The 18,292-nt window shown below is 43.9% G+C and overlaps 1 protein-coding gene across 1 annotated transcript in view; it reads left to right on the top strand.

Annotated features, from left to right (window-relative positions):
- PPM1L (protein phosphatase, Mg2+/Mn2+ dependent 1L) overlaps window positions 1-18,025 on the top strand; it is a 325,121-nt gene extending 307,096 nt beyond the window's left edge. The window contains exons 3-4 of the mRNA XM_068985365.1: window positions 13,981-14,142; window positions 17,679-18,025. Coding sequence (XP_068841466.1) covers window positions 13,981-14,142; window positions 17,679-18,025 — 509 coding nt within the window. The remainder of the gene's footprint in view (window positions 1-13,980; window positions 14,143-17,678) is intronic.
- Window positions 18,026-18,292: the final 267 nt, after the last annotated feature.

Genomic DNA, 18,292 nt, shown 5'->3' with positions numbered 1-18,292 from the left:
GGCAGGAATACTGGAGGGGGTTGCCATTTCCTCCTTCATCCATAGCACTGTCACAGCGTTTACCATACTGGATCCTAAGTGTCTTAATTCCATCTTGCCATTGGGCAGTAAGTGCTGGGGGTTAAGGACTGTATCTTGTTCATCTTTATTATTCCTGCACCAAACCTAGTAACTTATATACAGTAGGCACAGAATATGGCAACCCATACCAGTGTTCATGTCTGGAGAATCCCATGGACAGAGGAACCTAGAGGGATACAGTCCGTAGGGTAGCAAAGAGTAGGACATGACTGAAGCAACTTAGCATGCACACATGCATACACAGGCACAGAATAAGGGAACAAAGGCCATAAAACTATTTAGTCAACACATACACACTTCCAGTCTTATTAGGTACAGAACATGGAGGTATGAGAGAGAAAGAGAAGAAAGATGGTCATTATCATGAAGGAATATGGTTGGATATTCTTGGCTGTAGGTATAGAGATGGGATATCACTTTTGGGCATGGGCCAGATGGAATTAAAGTCAGGATTTTATCAGATCTTTGAAGATGCAGCCTTCTGGAGACATCGAGTTTGAGTCAGTTTTGTAGTCCACTGAACCAAAAGCAAACTGGAGAATTAATATTTATTGAATCAAATTAGCCTCAAATTAGATTTGTTTTAATTATCCCAAATAAACATAATTGTACAACTTTTATTTTGTCCCTTTAAATGGGGATGACTGTGTTCTGTTTGAATGGAAAAGATCATTTGAAAATAACTTATGTGTAGCTGCACAACCTACCAAGGGTGTGCCTCACAATGGCAAATTTGTCTTTGGAAACAGTTTCACCTTCCATCTGGAATTCCTCAGTAATAGGTATATGTTAATAGAGAAGGCAATGGTTACCCACCCACTCCAGTATTCTTGCATGGAGAATTCCATGGACAGAGGAGCTTGGTGGGGGCTGCAGTTCATGGGATTGTAAACAGTTGGATACGACTGAGTGACTAACACAGTAATACAGTAATAATTCAGATATGTGTTAACTAACTCAGTGCCCAAGGCAGTCTTGTTTAGTTGTCAAACATTGTTGGTACTAGCTGATTTCGTAATGCCTAAGTCAGGGTAAAAAGCAGAGACATTACTTTGCCAACAAAAGTCCGTCTAGTCAAAGCTATGGTTTTCCCTGTAGTCATGTATGGATGTAAGAGTTGGACTATAAAGAAAGCTGAGCAATGAAGAATTGATGCTTTTAAGCTGTGGTGTTGGAGAAGACTCTTGAGAGTCCCTTGGACTGCAAGGAGATCAAATTAGTCCATCCTAAAGGAAATCAGCCCTGAATATTCATTGGAAGGACTGTTGCTGAAGCTGAAAACTCCAATACTTTGGCCACCTTATACGAAGAACTGACTCATTTGACAAGACCCTGATGCTGGGAAAGATTGAAGGCAGGAGGGTAAGGGGACAATAGAGGATGAGATGGTTGGATGGCATCACCAGCTTGATGGGCATGAGGTTTGAGCAAGCTCCGGGAGTTGATGATGGACAGGGAAGCCTGGCATGCTGCAGTCCATGGGATCACAAAGAGTCAGACACGACTGAGTGACTGAACTGAACAGAAGTCAGGGTAAAATTCAACATGTGAAATGTGCGATAGATAGCCAATAAACAGGCAGATGCGTGCATGCACACACACACGCATTGCACAGTTACAAATTAAACGTGAAATTTAACTTAATTTGTCTCCATAGAACTGAATGTAACAGATTTTGAGTCCATATTGGATCTGTTACTAAAATCTTGCCATATTCATTAGTAGATATATGCTGTAATTTCCTGATTTTTCCTCAGGTTCTTAAGTGTAAATACCAAGTTGAGCCATGTGCTCACACCCCTTTCCTCCAGGAGTGATCTACATATCAGGTTGTTGTTACTATCCTGACACTTGTTGGGATGACCCAGGGTCTCCCGGACTTGTGGTTGGAAGTATCTTATGCTCTTGAGAGGTATCTTTCCTTCCTCAGGGCAAGCCTAGCAGTCCTCAGCTCTCCTCTCTGCTCCACACTGGGCTGTCCAAGTGGCCTCATTCACCCATTGCCTCTCTACACTGGGGCAGAGGTTTCTGATCTCTTGGGCTCTTACCCTGGAAAGCGGTCCAGTCTCCTGTGCTTTGAGCACTATATCATTCTTGGAGCTCCACACATCAAATATTCTGTCTTCCCTCCACTTCCCCCCATCACAACCTTCCTGCCTGCCCAGGCTTACATATCAGGGGAGCAGGAAGAGAGCAGTTGTGGGCAGGAGAACTTGCTCCACCTTCATATGGTTTATCCAAGAACCAAGGCTAATGGATGCTCAAGAAGATTTTTCTCTTGAGAACATTGTCTTTTTGTGAGTTTCCAGTCTCTTTGAACCTTAGAAGCTAAATCTGACTACTTCTGTCTCCTTGCACTTCAGCCACAGTATTCCTAATCTTCCCTGGGACAATGAGTGCCTCACACTGAGTAAAAGAGGGTTCCGTCCACACATGGGGCAGGAATTTCCATTAATATCGCCAGATGTCATCCTTCCAACACACCCACACCACCCCCCCAGACACACACACATGCACACATATGTAGGTAAGTAGGTAGATAGCTATATGGTAATTTAAGTAAAGATAACTTAATAACCTCCAGTTGTGTCTAATGCTTTGAGACCTAATCGAATGTAGCCCATCAAGCTCCTCTGTTTGTGAAATTCTCCAGACAAGAATGCTGAAGTGGGTTGCCATTTCCTTCTCCAGGGGATCTTCCCAAACCAGGGATCAAACTCAGGTCTCCTGCATTTCAGGCAGATTCTTTACTGTCTGAGCCACCAGGGAAGCTCCCACTTAATAACCTCGAAGATCAGGTTTGTTTTTAATGGAAAGAACAGGGGAAAGGGTTGATTCTGCGCTGAGGAAAAAAAGAAAAGGTCAAAGAAAGTGCAAATCTCTGCCAAGCACCAGATGAATCAGACTGTACCTCTTATTCCCAGCCTTCTCCTCTTTGCTCTCTCTGCCTTTTATTAAAAAGCAAATGCCCCTTTTAATAAAGCTCAGTTTCAGAAGTTCGTATTATACCTTGTTCCCATAGCATTCATAAAGAAGCAGAAACAGTACTTGTAATTTAGGGCTGGGAGCCCTAAAAAGAAACGAAATATCTCACTGAAGAATTCTGATATAACATGAAGACATGAAAAAATATAGTAGTGCATCTCTGGCTTATGTAGGAAGAATCAAAAAACCATGAAATTGATTTTATTTACCATTAAAAGACACAGAACTTACAATCTAGGTTGTGATTGTGTAATTAGAAATTAATTTCAGCAGCATGTTATCATCTGAACTAAATGTCAACCAGAGTAATGAGCAGGATGTTAATGAGTTTTAGAAAAGCATGCATGCTTACTCATACCTCAAAATAGTCACGTCAGAGAGGAAGATAGAGGCTCCTAAAGTATGAGGACCTGCCCCTGCTGTGGTTTTCTCAGACTCCCAGTATGTGACCAGTTAAACAGGAAGTGACTCTTCAACATGTCCACACTGAACTACTACAGTAGTTGAAAAGTGAAGTTGAAGAACACTTTAATTTTAAAATGCTATTCAAGAGCATCAGGTAACATGTATAATTTTAACTTGGGTGAAGTGTGAAAATTTAATGAATACTCCATCAGATTCTAAAAGTTTGAATTATCGAGGTGACTCAGTGGGTAAAAAGTCCACCTGCAATGCAGGAGACGTGGGTTCGATCCCTGGGTTGGGTAGATCCCCTGGAGGAGGGCATGGCAACCCAGTCCAGTATTTTTGGCTGGAGAATCCCATTGACAGAGAAGCCTGGAGGACTATAGTCCATAGGGTCGCAAAGAGTCGGACATGACTGAGGTGACAGGTCACACACCCTAACCCTAACTTCCCTCCCCCCATAAAATAGATTATCTTATTTAGGATAACACAGCTCATTTGTGGAAAAGACCTTTCTGGCACTTGTACCTGGTTTCTTATTTCTTCTTGTCATTTTATTAGTTACTGTATGTCTGCCAAGGAAGAGCCCAAATAAACCTAAATCTGGAATTAGATTACCTAGGGTTTAAAATAATAGAATTTGCCATCAAATTGATTGCCTCACAGTCAGCCAGTGTTAAACTCAGTGGCTGATAGTTTTGCTTATGCAGAAATCTCAGAGAGGAAGAGAAAATTACAATTGGTAATAGAGCTTGTTTTCTCACACGGTGTTATTTCTGCCACTCTGCCCTCCAGCATGTGATGAGGGGAAGTTGAGACAGCTTCGGTTAAAAAGGAGGACCGAAAGGGGTGCCATGTTGTGGGGGGCTCACACGAGCCTCTCTGTGTGGTGCGTCCTATCACTGCCCTCTCTGTCTGGAAAGCCACGAGATGGTTTGCCTTCTTAGTGCTAATACTTCAGGCCTTCATGGAAGAAGGCCTTAATGTTCTCTCGGATGTGGCCTCATATGTGTTGCTGTCAGTATTTCACTCTTCCAGCTTGGGCTTTTGGACTACTGCTAGTCTTCACGTGGAGCTGAAAACCTCTCATGTTCAGCTGTTCTGCTGAAATTCCTCACTGAGCGACCCTCTCCTCTGGTCTCTTCCCTCCCGGGACAGGTGGTATAGAGTCGCCAGGCCCAGGGTATAGCCTAGAGGCAGGGTTGCCCACATCACCATGCATATTTGCCCACAGGTTCTAGGAGGCACTGTTCACACTGTAGTCATTGTCAACTTGAACATGTATTACGGCCCTTTTTTGAAGATGCTAATCTCCTTAATAAATCTCTTAAGGAAGAGTTGCCTTAAGACATCTGGTTTGCACAGAAACAAGAACCATGGGCTAGCCACAGCCTGCTTCAAGGTTGAAAGCAACACTCAGGCAACAGACTACTTAAATTCTGTCCCTCACTAGCCGCATGATCTTGGGCTGCTCTTTTAATCTCAGTTTTATCATCTGTAAAATGGGGACAATAGTACCTCATAGGCTGTTAGAATTAAAGAAATTACCTCTGCACATAGCAAATGGCTCTGGTGATTCTGCCTGCAATGTGGGAGACCCAGATTCAATCCCTGGATCAAGAAGATCGGTCCCCTGGAGAGGGGAATGGCTATCCACTCCAGTATTCTTCCCTGGAGAATTCCATGGACAGAGGAGCCTGGTGAGCTACAGTCCATGGGGTCGCAAAGAGTCAGACACGCCTGAGCACTAACACTTTCACTTGCTTTCATGGTGCATGGACAGTATATAGCAGCTCTCACAGTTTGACCCACACGTATCTCTCTGCACGTAGATCTCTTTCCAGTTGCTTTCCATTCAGGGCCCTTATAGCATAAAATAGATTTCAAACTCACAAGACTCATTACAGTAGAGTTATTGACTTATGGTTTGAAAAGTTAGTTACTATTAATTTAGTAGCCCCAGCCATGCACATTAATATAGAAATTCAAAGATGGCCTGAAGATATAGAGCATGGGATGCAAAGACTCAGGCAATAATGAGAGAAAAGGAATAAAGAAGGAAAGATTAGAGCTCACTCTAGTTTTTCAGACAGTGGATTGTCCCAGGCAGGTGTGTCTCTGCCGTGGCATTAACGATTACAAGAGTGGTGAGCAGGATCCAAGCAAGTCAAATTTTGGTGGACTTAGAGATTGTGCAGATGGGGGATGGGGCCCAGGAGCCTTATCTCCAAGCTGCCTGAAACTTTATCTGTGTTTCAGGACTCATCACAATGTTGGCTGTGGGAGGTAGGGGCTAGAAGCCCCTGCCGACAGTGATCTTATCATTTCCTGTAATGCTTCCATTAATGGCTGTCTTTGCCTGCTCTTTTTCCAATATGTTGCACACCAATATAATTTCTGTCAGTTACCAGGCCTTGATGTCATTTAGGCTCTGGAATTGTGTTATTGAACTCACATTCATTGTCAAACCTTTTCAAGATAAACCTGTCTTTGCTTATCATATGAATGTATTGATTCTCCTTTGCTGTGTATAAAGAATGGCTTTTAGGCAGCTGTAGCACCTTCTCCGAAATAGTCATTCATACTCTCTCCCTCTCTCTGTTTTTCTCTCTCTCAGTCTCTCTCTGCTCCTGTGTGTGTCCACTTCCTTCCCTTTCCCCTTGTCACCTCTTCTTCACTTATCTCCCAATTTCTTTCTCTCTTTTCTGAAGAAAAAAAAAAGGAAAAAATTTAAATTATCTTAAAAGACTTTTTGTCACAGAGGGAAATCACTGGTAGCTTGAGCCAGTGGCATTCACGGTGTGGTGCCTCACTGGGAAAACATCCACTGCTTTGAAACAGGCAAGCACCGGCTAATCGCACCCAGCTAATTACATCCGGCTTTCTCCACTCAGCCCAGCCTCCCACTCCCTCACCAGAAAAAGTGAAACTGCAGTGTCAGGCACATAAGAAGATGTTGCAGTAAGCTGAACTTTCATAAAATAGGGATTCTCATTACTCTAGTTTTTTAAATCAGTTGTCTGCATACAGGAAGAGGGGGAGGGGAGTGCAAAGGGTTGAAGGTACTGTGTTTTGATGGGAACTCAGGGCTGAGTGGAGCTTCCCTGGTAGCTCAGACATTAGAGAATCTGCCTGCAGTGTGGGAGACCTGGGTTTGATCCCTGGGTTGGGAAGATCCCCTTGAGAAGAGAATGGCTGCCCACTGCGGTATTCTTGCCTGGAGAATCCCATGCACAGAGCAGCCCGGTGGGCTACAGTCCGTGGGGTCGCAGTTGAACATGACTGAAAGACTAGCACTTTCACCTTCAGTTTCAGGGCTGGGTGTTTTGCTCTGAGTAGAAATTGTAGATAGCCCTGCTCAGAGGTGAGGTGAGGCTGTGCAGGGAGCCTGAAGGCAGCTGAGCTTCCCTTGTCTGTCGCTGAGTCGATGATGGATAGTCACTGATGGTCAGACCTGAATTTGAACTTGGCCATCTGTCGACAGTGGTGCGGTTGTTGTTTGTTACTGCTGTTCCTCTGTGTCTTTTTTCTACCTGTACCGTATCCTACTACCATGACTGTCGGTTCTGCTTTTTCTGTTTTATGTCTTGAATACTTTGCTTCATGCAGTGGATATACTTTCTGAAATGTTGTGAATAATTTATGGGATATGCCTTCTGAAACATTGTGAATAATTTGTGGTTTTAAGTAACATTACACTCATCTTAATGCAGAAAAGTATAAAGAAAACAAAGTGGTCTAACATCCCATCAACTGGATAACTCTGTTAATATTTTTCAAAAAATAAGAGTATATATATTTACATAGGACAAAGGTGTGAATTTTTTCACACCTTTATTTTTCTGGGCTCCAAAATCACTGCAGATTATGACTGCAGCCATGAAATTAAAAGACGCTTACTTCTTGGAAGGAAAGTTATGACCAACCTAGACAGCATATTAAAAAGCAGAGGCATTACTTTGCCAACAAAGGTTCATCTAGTCAAGGCTATGGTTTTTCCTGTGGTCATGTATGGATGTGAGAGTTTGACTGTGAAGAAAGCTGAGCGCAGAAGAATTGCTGCTTTTGAACTGTGGTATTGGAGAAGACTCTTGAGAGTCCCTTGGACGGCAAGGAGGTCCAACCAGTCCATCCTAAAGGAGATCAGTCCTGGGTATTCACTGGAAGGAATGATGCTAAAGCTGAAACTCCAGTACGTTGGCCACCTCATGCGAAGAGTTGACTTATTTGAAAAGACCCTGATGCTAGGAGGGATTGGAGGCAGGAGGAGAAGGGGACAACAGAGGATGAGATGGCTAGATGCCATCACTAACACGATGGAAATGAGTTTGAGTAAACTCCAGGAGTTAGTGGTGGACAAGGAGGCCTGGAGTGCTGCAGTTTATGGGGTTGCAAAGAGTCAGACACGACTGTGCGACTGAACCGAAGATGTGAATTGTATAAATACTACAATTAGTATAAGTTGTATATAGATAAGCACCCCCACTTCCCTTACCACCACCTCAGTCCTTAGCATCCCTCCCAACATTAGGGTCTGTGCAGAGTACGAAGCACTGTGATAAGAATACTGCACTGAATAAAGTGTCATCCTGGGTCAAAAAGAAGTTGCCAGTCTAATGGGTCAAAGAATCATTTGACATACAGTTGCCTATTGTTTGGCATGCATTGGGTTTTTTAAATTGTTGTTATCTGTATTATTTTTATTTAACTTTTTATTTTATTTTGGAGTATAGCCAATTAACAATGCTGTGATAGTTTCCAGTGGACAGCAGAGGGACTCAGCCATACATATACATATATCCATTCTCCCCCAAACTCTCCTCCCATCCAGACTGCCGTATAACACTGAGCAGAGTACCCTGTGCCATACAGTAGGACCTTGTTGGTTATCCATTTTAAATATAGCAGTATGTGGCCTGCATTGTTTTTTTTTTTAAATAAAAGTGGTCACCATTATATAAGTCAGAATTCACATAAAACAGCTTCTCTTGAAAAATCTGGATAACTATTTACATCGGCCCTTCATTCCCCCATGGCAGCCATTTTCACTGCAGAGGAAATGCTGCCCCCTTAGCATGCATTCCTAGTTTGCCACAAGCCCCACCACTGCTTGCTGTGGACCCAGCACTGAAACCTGGTGTCAGTTGCCTCCTATCTTCATGCTTGCCCATTCTTAGAGTAAAAAACATCTTCAGAACCCAGGATCCTGTCAAAAGTACAGGGGTAAAGCTACTCCAAGAGGATCATAAGCTTTTTCTCATACCTGAAGGCATAGGAGTTTGCAGTTCCTATTCAAAACCAGCAAAATGTTCAAGCTGGAAAGGATGTAAAGTTAATCCAAGTTGCTTGCTTTTTACCTGCAGAAGTTCAGATATTTTCTGATTGATCATTATTGAGAATTTGAAATGTATCCGCTTTAAGTTAATCAAGACTACAGTTATATGAAAGGAAATTCATCTCACACTAATCAGAATTTTTTCTGGTTTACAGACATTTCTGTAACATGCACTAGTTTATACTACAAAAGAGGGCAAGTTGATGGGGACTATTTGAAACACAAATGCAGAAACTGGTCACAGAAGTCATTTCTTCTTGGAGGTGGAAGAGGACAGTTTAGAGCAAGGAGTGCCAGTTATCAAAGGTTTGGGCCAGGGAATCGGACAGACCACGTGAGTGACCTGGGCAGATTGCTGTATTGTCTGAGACCTAGTTTCCCCATCTGTTAGATGGAGATAATTATGCCTTCTTGTAGGTAGTGCAGATTAAGTTACATAATATAAATAAAATGTTTAGCATTATAGTAAAATGCATAAACAGTAGGTCTATCATTGTTATTGTTATTAATAATAATTCTGGATTCCCTGGTTTTTTAGTCAATTTGGTCTTTCATTACATATGCACTGAGTCATGTAATCATGGATATGACACTTGAATTCTCTGAGTCCCATTTTTCTCATCTGCTTAAATGGAAGAATAATACCTACCTCTTCTCAACCATAAGGTGTCAGGAAATCAACTGCAAGTGTGTTTGTGGGTTCATGGGCTTCCCTGGTGGCTTACACAATAAAAAATTTGCCTGCAGGGTGGGAGACCCAGGTTCGATCCCTGGGTTGGAAAGATCCCCTGAAGGAGGGAACGGCTCCCCACTCTAGTATTCTTTGCCAGACGGGCTACAGTCCATGGGGTTGCAAAGAGTCAGACACGACCGAGTGACCGACACTAGTGGCATTCGTAGTGCTGAACAAACTATTACTACTTTGTTACTAGTTTCACTGGAAAAGTTTTCAATTCAGATTTTGAAAGATGGCTGAGATGTCCCAAACTACTTATCCCTCATTAAGATTTACATTTTTCTCCAGCTCAACTCATCAGATGAATTCACTGAATAATGTTAGCCAATAAAAATACTTAGGTAAGTCCAGAACAGATTTTCTTGTGTACTTTTACTTTGCATCCTAGAAATTAAATGAAGAGAGAACATGCTGGTTTAGAGGAATAGGCTAATAAGTAATTGGCCTTTGTGTGTTCTTCCCTAAGGAAAACAAGAATTAATAGAACAACACAAAAACGTGCCTGCTTTGCTGAAGTACAAATTGAGGTCAGAAGTAGACACAGATTGCTCATGTAATGGTCACCATGGTGCATTTTTATTACTTCCCAACGTGCTATGGCTTTGGAAGCTGTTGAGGATGGGCACCCTACCCAGGTTTCATTTGCATTGCCCCAAGAGCCTGGACTGGAGGAAAGAGCTAGGGCCAGGCCTAGGCTGGAACTTCGGTCTACTTGCTAACAGTGCCTGTGAGCATGCTTATACATGTACAGCAGGGTCCTTACATTTTGATCAGTGTAAAAAATGTATTTTGCTACAGTTGGGTATCTCCCTGCTGTGGCAATATCTAGAAGATGTTGTACAGTGTGCTATTGAACTGGTTTGATATACTCAGAGCAAGACGGCAGGGGCTTAGCATACCATTAGATCAGGACCAAAGAGAGTGTGTGATTGTTTATCACTCCTCTGTTGTTTATTCAGCAAATATTGAGGTCTGCAGTATTCTAGACTTCAGCATTATAGGAGGAAGAACAAGCAGGTGATATTCTTACTCTTGTGAAATTTACATTGTACAGGGGAAGATTGGCATTAAATAAATTGCTTAAAAAAATAAACAAGATATTTACATAATTATGTGTTCTGAAGGCAATAAAGGACATCAAGAGGAAATTAGATCCCCCATCAGAGAGGGCCTCTGAAGATGTCATGCTTGAACTGAATCATCACCATGTGCAATTCAGCCAGTGTCAAGGACCAGGCACTGTGCTAGGCAGAGGGAACACAGAGGCCCAAAGACAAAAGGCTTGGCGTGTTTCCTCTTGGGCTTAATGTGCATTTTTCTGAACCATCAGGTAGTTACATTCTGCTATAACGTAAGATTAGATTATAAATTATCTCTTGTAATCCTGAGCTAAGACTGCAAATTCCAAACAATAAGTTGTTTACAGTGAAGCATCCTGTTTTGTTTCTAATCATGCTTGGGCCTCCACCCAGGACACAGGCAGGTTTCTATGGAGGGAGAATGGTAACATTTCAGTGATCCTCAACGCTGCCTGCAACTCTCGTTCTGCCATCTGGGGCTCACCCCTTTTGTCCGGTCTAAGAGTCCATTGTTGACACAAGCAGTTTCCACTTTCGCAAAGCGGTACATTCCTGAAATCCACACCAGGAGGTAGATTTTATTGACCCATAGGAACAATAGGATTGTGTTCTTGACAGAGAAGTTGGCAAGCCATGAATCTTCATGTGTGAATGAAGCAAAGCAGTCACACTAAATCTCTCATCCAGAAACTGCATTATTGAACAATGAGCCCTTGAACCAGTTAGGATACCACAAGAAGAAATAACAACAAAATCCAACATAAAAAGCCTTAGAGAGTAAGGACATTTGGTGTCTCCCAGAACAAGAACAGCCAAACCCCTTGGCTCCTCCTCCTGGGCACAGAGCCTTGACTCTGAGCTGTAGCCCCTCCTGGTGCAACATGGCTGCCACTCCTCCAGGAAACATAGGAGCCACACGAGGCCAAAGAAATGCGTTGTGTTCTGCATGGTGTCTCCTTCAGTGAGAGGGAAAGCCTTTCCCAGAAGCCCAAGTAGACATATACTTAAGTGCTTGTCCATGGAGCCCCCAGTGCCCCTCCCCACTTCGAGACACCAGGACATTATTCTAGACTTCTCCCCTCTCCTTTTGAGCTTCCCTGGTGGCTCAGATGGTAAAGTGTCTGCCTGCAATGCGGGAGACCTGGGTTCAATCCCTGGGTTGGGAAGATCTCCTGGAGAAGGAAATGGCAACCCACTCCAGTACTCTTGCCTGGAGAATCCCACAGGCGGAGGAGCCTGGCGGGCCACAGTCCATGGGGTCGCAAAGAGTCGGACATGACTGAGCGACTTCACTTTCACTTTCACTTTTCCCCCTCTCCTTTATTTCCTTATTCTCTATGACCTGTCCGTTCTGATTTTAAATAATCTGTTACTGATCCTCGATCCTTTTGTTTACAACAGTAATTCAGATTCTCATGAACTCTCCCTGTTCTCCCTGCTTCTAGTTTACCTTCCACAGAGCCACCGATGTGATCTTATAAAACACAGATCTCATCATATCACTATCCTCCTTAAAATCCTTCAGGGTTTTTTAAACCCATATACAATTAAATCTCAATTTTTTTTTTTTCTGACCATAGGAATGACCTCTCTCCTCTTAAAAACAAAAGATACATCGCAGTTCATTAAGCTAACAATGGATATAGGGCTGCTGTGACTGAAATGGGGGTGTGGAAGGGGCTCATAGCTCAGCCAAGTGGATCCTTGTGCTTCCCTCATATGGGGACCTGAAAGTCCTTTCTGGGCTACGATTTCTCAAAGTGCACCAAGTGAGAAGAAAAGGGGGTCTTTGAGTTGAATAATGCCCCCAAACCGTACAATACCCCAATAACGTAGTGTCTCCATTTCACCTTTCAAACTTCCGAGCGTGAGCCTTCTAGGAAAATTTGTGCTGTCATTGTAATCAACAGGTTAACACAAGCAGATGCTTGAAGACAAAGTGAGGTCAGTTGAACACCAGAATGCAGCTAATATCAAAAACTAAGAATAACAATTTCTAATCATATGGATTGTTCTTATGGTTACATTTTCATTCTTACAGTTTTTTTAAGATAAAAGGTTGTGATTTGCTTTGATAATCCTGAGATTAGTCTTTTTCCTTTACAAGGCCTATCATATCAGACATCCTGAGACAACCAACATTTCATGTGTTTCCATTTCTAATCAAGGCACTTTTGAGCTACACAGGCTTTAGCGTGGAATTTTGAATAGAACTGTATAATAGCTGAATATACTGATTATTCTCCTCCCTCTTGATATCAACCTGTATTTATTCTTTATGTCTATTTAAGAATTTAGCCTTTGCTGTTTTTCTATGAAGAGCAAGAGCTATTTAGATGCAGTTTACATTCTGTTATGGAATATGACCTTCTTAATGAGGAGGTTAAATATTAATGAAGACTAATTGATGCATAATTTTAATAAGGAAGGTCATTATCAGTTTGAAGCAAGAGCTTAATGGATTGTGCATTTCAGCAGGTATTTGCATATTCAGTGACACTGTCAGAAGGCCGGAGGAGAAAGGTGAGGGGGCTGAACAGAGGGTAATGGGCAGGTAAGAAGGATGACCTCCAAGTAGACCAGACTCTGTAGTTCTATTGCTTTTATCCATTCTTGTTCCAGGAAGAGTTTGAGGAGAGGGAACGTGTCCTTGTATGTCTTTGTGGCCCCAGGTAAACAGCTCTTCACTCTTACTTCCCTTCTGACTCTGACCACCTTCAAGCCCCACCTCCTATTGGCCTAGGTGTCATTTCTCTCATCACAGTAGGTTTTCCTGCCTCTCCCTTGATGGTCTCCCACATCACACCCTGGAGCCGACCTATTTCTGGCCCCTGGTCTTTTCTCTCAGACTCTGTATAGACTAGTTTGCATAGGCTGTGCCCCTGGCTCCATAGGATCTGGTTGTTACCATCTGTCATTTGCTGGTGTGTCCAGGTGCTCCCACTGAGAGCCCACTCCCCATTCTTCCCACTTTCAACTGGGATTTCACAGAACCTAAGTACCAACAAGAGGCAGAAAGTAAGTATCCATTGTCTGAAGCTTCAAGCTTCTGATTCTCTCCTAATCCTGTTAAGTGTGATATGCACTTAAATCAAGAGAACCAGAGATAACAATGATTTGGGAAAATGATCATCTTATCCTAGCCGATTTCAGTGACACTCCAACATGGTTAAGAAAATTGACTGTCAGATCTGATCAGTGTTGTTGAAGTGAACAGCCCTCCTTCCCGGAGTGGCTGGAGTCAGATGCTCACCCAGCAGGAGCAGTTTTAATGCCTGAAGACTCCAGTAACCTCTAGAAGCAGCTTACCCTCACAGCACCGCTGACCACCCATGTGGCCTCTCTCTTCTGTTTTGCAGGGACAACGTGTTTGATTGCTCTGCTATCAGATAAAGACCTCACTGTGGCCAACGTGGGTGACTCGCGTGGGGTCCTATGTGACAAGGATGGGAATGCCATTCCTTTGTCTCATGATCACAAACCCTACCAGCTGAAGGAGAGGAAGAGGATAAAGAGAGCCGGTGAGCTTATCAGTGCCTCCAAGGACTGTGTGCTGTCTTGTTCAAGTGGCCAAGGCGGTTTCTGGGAGATTCCCCCAGAGAGACACTCCTTTACCCAGTGAGGAGCAGATCAGCACAGAGGCTGCGGTTGAGGCAGCTGGGACTGGACTTTGTAATGTTTCCCATCAAATGCATGGCCACTGAATTTGCCCTTCTTCATGGCCAACGTGTCCACAACAGCCAAAAAAAAGCCCTTAGTTTAAAGGCTAATGGGATCTTTGGGCCATTGCTTGCCATACTGCTTACTTCCAGCTGTGCCAAACTAACCACCAAATGAAACGTGGAGCTGACATGTCTGTGCCTTTGCAAGTGTTGCCCACACTGTCCAGTGGATAATAATGACCTTGCCCTTTAAGACTTGGTTTCAGGATGTCCTTTTGGCAGCCTTCCCTGTCACACTGAGCCAAAGGCTTCCCCAGTCTGGCTTAGGTACCCCTTCAGGCTTTCCCTGGCATCCTGTGTGGACCTCTTGGGTCACTTTTCGCAGGATGTGGACGTATCTGGCCCTTTCATCTGTCTTGCCTTCCTGATCATGAGTTCTTTAAGGCAGGAACTTTGGTCTGTTCATGTGTGTACTCAAGCTCCATGCCTGATCCAAGTATATATGTCAGTTGGAGGAGGGAGAGAACCCCTTTGTTATTTTTTTAACATCTAGGGGCTGGAGGTACATACGGACATCCTGGAATTGAGACGGGGTAGGGGATGGAGTAGACAGACATTATTAATAAATAAGTTAAAACAGGTAAATTATCTAGTCTATTACAAGGTGATAACTGCTATGGAGAGACACAGAACAAGTTAGGGAAGGGGAGTGTTGGGGTGGTCAGTGTGGGCCTCACTAAGGTGACATTGGCAAAGAGTTAAAGAAAGATTATCAGTTGATTACATTTTCATAGTTAATTTGGGGGGATTCTTTTCTACCTGTAGGCTTTCCTGGTGGCTCAGACAGTAAAAAGTCTACCTGCAATGCAGGAGACCTGGGTTCGATCCCAGGGTCAGGAAGATCCCCTGGAGAAGGGAATGGCAACCCACTCTAGTAGTCTTGCCTGGAGAATCCCATGGACAGAGGAGCCTGGTGGGCTCCAGTCCATGGGGTTGCAAAGAATCAGACATGACTGAGCAACTAACACTTTCTTTTTTTCTACCTGTGCAGGGGAGGACCCCTTCTTTCCCCAAACTGACCACCACAGCTTGTAGCCTCTGTGTCACATGCCACACAGCAGGCCCTGTTGCCCAAGGGAGCTCAGGTCCCCCAGGTGGCTGCCCAAGAAGTGCCCCTGCCCTCTGGGGGAGTCTGCAGATTGACCATCAGTCTCTGCATACCAGCTTCTGCCCAGAACCTAATCAACATTTGAGTTCTCACAGTGGGAAGCTGTACTGTTGAATCCAAAATCATTGAATTTTATTACAACCTCCTGCTTCAGTGACTGCTTGAGATGCAGAATAATTTTTAATGAAAGCTCTGGTCAGGTTTTCTGTCAATGGGACGGCACAGTGTTTTAAGAGCATCTCTCAAGCTTTGATGAGCTTCCCTGCTTATGAAGACAGCATCTCCTCAGTCATCCACTGTGACCCTGGACTTGGGACACAGTCAGCTTGCTCTTGAGGAAGCACGGTGGGAGTGTGTATATGGTACACCTGAGATGCCACCTCAGCGCTCTCTTCTGACATGTCAGCCCGTTTTATCCTCTCTCCTCTTCCCTGCCCCCACCCGGAAGTGATTATAGGAGCAAATTCAGACCGTGTCTCCAAGGAGGTTAATCTCACCTGCTGTGTCGAGCGTGTACTTTACAGCAGGACTTAATGAGCGATGATTGGTTTTATTATGTGTGTTTTCTCTGGCCTCAGCCTTCCTTTCTGAACACCTATCCCCCTCCTGTTTGGTGTCACAATACTCTCCAACCAGTCTAGGTCAAAATACACGTCAGTCTTTCTGTCTCCCTGCCTTAAGCTGTTTGTACAACAGTAGTGATGTCAGCTGCATTTACCGTGCATTCACTCTGTGCTGGGAGCTAAGCTGGGTGCTTTACATACACTTTCTCTTTCCCTACCTTATGAGGTTGATAATGTTATTCTCATTGTTCAACCAAAGAAATAGAGCCTCAAAGAGGCTTGTGTGCCCAAGGACACACAGCTAGTGAAGACAGTGATTCCAGAGCCCGTACTCTTGCCTGGGAAACCACTCTTCCTGGAATGTTTTTGTACATCCCTGCTCATGGAAGTCCTACCTATCTTTCCATTCAGAGCTGAGCTTTAATGCTCACTCTGCCCTGATTATCACAGCTGGAAATCTTCTCTCCCTCTCTTCTATCTGCTTATAGCATTTATCAAGTGCTAGGTTCTCCCTGAGAAAATACTGCTCTATGCTTGTAGCTGATAATGCAGGTGGATTTTCCCTCCTGCCAGACTCTCTGCTTCTTTAGGAAAAGGTCTAGATCTTGTCCAACTTTATAGCCTGCAAACTGCCCTGCATGGAGCATATATTTAATAAATATCTGACATAACATGCAAATGAACAAAGTTCTAGTTCCCTTAAAGAAAAAATAATAATAGATAATACTGTGAAAGTGAAGTTGCTTAGTAGTGTCTGACTCTTTGCAACCCTATGGACTGTAGCCCACCAGGCTCCTCCAGCCATGGGATTTTCCAGGCAAGAATACTGGAGTGGGTAGCCATTTCATTCTCCAGGGGATCTTCCCGACTTAGGTAGGGATTGAACTCAGGTCTCCCGCATTGCAAGCAGACTCTACCGTTTGAGCCACCGGGTAATACTGAGTGCATGTTATATTCAGACACTGTGCCAACTGATTAATATAGAATAACTCTATTTTCCACAACTTCTCAATGGAGTAGATTTTATTATTGTCCAAATTTTGCAACCAGGGAAACCAAGGATTAGAGAGTTTCTCACCCAAAGTCACTCAGAGCTAGAAGTAACAGAGCCAGGAATCAGATCCTAGTAGACTGACCCAAGAGCCTGAGCCTTTAACAACTCTGTTAAAATATACCATCCTTTAATCCCTGTCCCAGGTGGGGAGCTGTTTGCGATCAATACAGGCACAACCAAGGGCGGCCTCATGCTAATGATGGGTCCCAGTGGTTGTATCCATTACCAGCCACCTGCCTTTCAGTGTTGTTTTGCTGCTGTCCCCAAATCCCCTCCTTGGGGCTCCCTACTATCAGTCACTGCACTGCTAAGGTGTTCTTTAGTTATTAATAAACTGATGCTCTCACCCATCCACCACTCCTACCCTCAATATTCCTACTGATTTAGTCTTGAAGACCTTTAAGATGCCAAGGATGAGGGCCCGAGGATCTATTAGTAGGGCATCAGACGTCAGCCATGCAGGAGGAACACTGTTCCCTCGTGGCAGTGCCAGCCAGGAGCATGTATGACAGGTCACACACAGTAGGTCAGCCCTTGCAGGTGCACACGAATCACACCAGGATGTGAGGGAGCAGCTGCTCAAGCTAATGGGCTCATTCTCTCTTTCCAGGTGGTTTTATCAGTTTCAATGGCTCCTGGAGGGTCCAGGGGATCCTGGCCATGTCTCGATCGCTGGGGGATTATCCACTGAAAAACCTCAATGTGGTTATCCCAGACCCAGATATCCTGACCTTTGACTTGGACAAGCTCCAGCCCGAGTTCATGATCTTGGCATCAGATGGCCTCTGGGATGCTTTCAGCAACGAGGAAGCTGTTCGATTCATCAAGGACCGCTTGGATGAACCTCACTTTGGGGCCAAGAGCATCGTTTTACAGTCCTTTTACAGAGGCTGCCCTGACAATATAACAGTCATGGTGGTGAAGTTCAGGAATAGCAGTAAAACAGAAGAGCAGTGAACCCTTCGGGGTCTCAGCTGCCTTAGACTAAAGGACTTTCAACACACTGGTCTCTTTTAATGTAGTGAAAGGTGTGGGAGTTACAATTAGGATCATCCATCCCAGACATGGGGTTCCCTGTCCCCAACTGTCTTAAGTCTATGTGCCGTATGAACAGAGGGTGCTCTTGGCCAATGTAGTTGAGATGCTGGAAAATAGTTTCTTTGTATTTTCCCAACGCTTTCATCCAATGTCCAAAATATATATAGCTGTAGATTCACATGTGTG

The sequence above is a fragment of the Capricornis sumatraensis genome, chromosome 1, assembly GCF_032405125.1.
Source record: "Capricornis sumatraensis isolate serow.1 chromosome 1, serow.2, whole genome shotgun sequence".
NCBI lineage: Eukaryota > Metazoa > Chordata > Mammalia > Artiodactyla > Bovidae > Capricornis > Capricornis sumatraensis.
The sequence above is the reverse complement of the archived record's forward strand: the minus strand, read 5'-3'. Positions and strand labels throughout refer to the sequence as shown.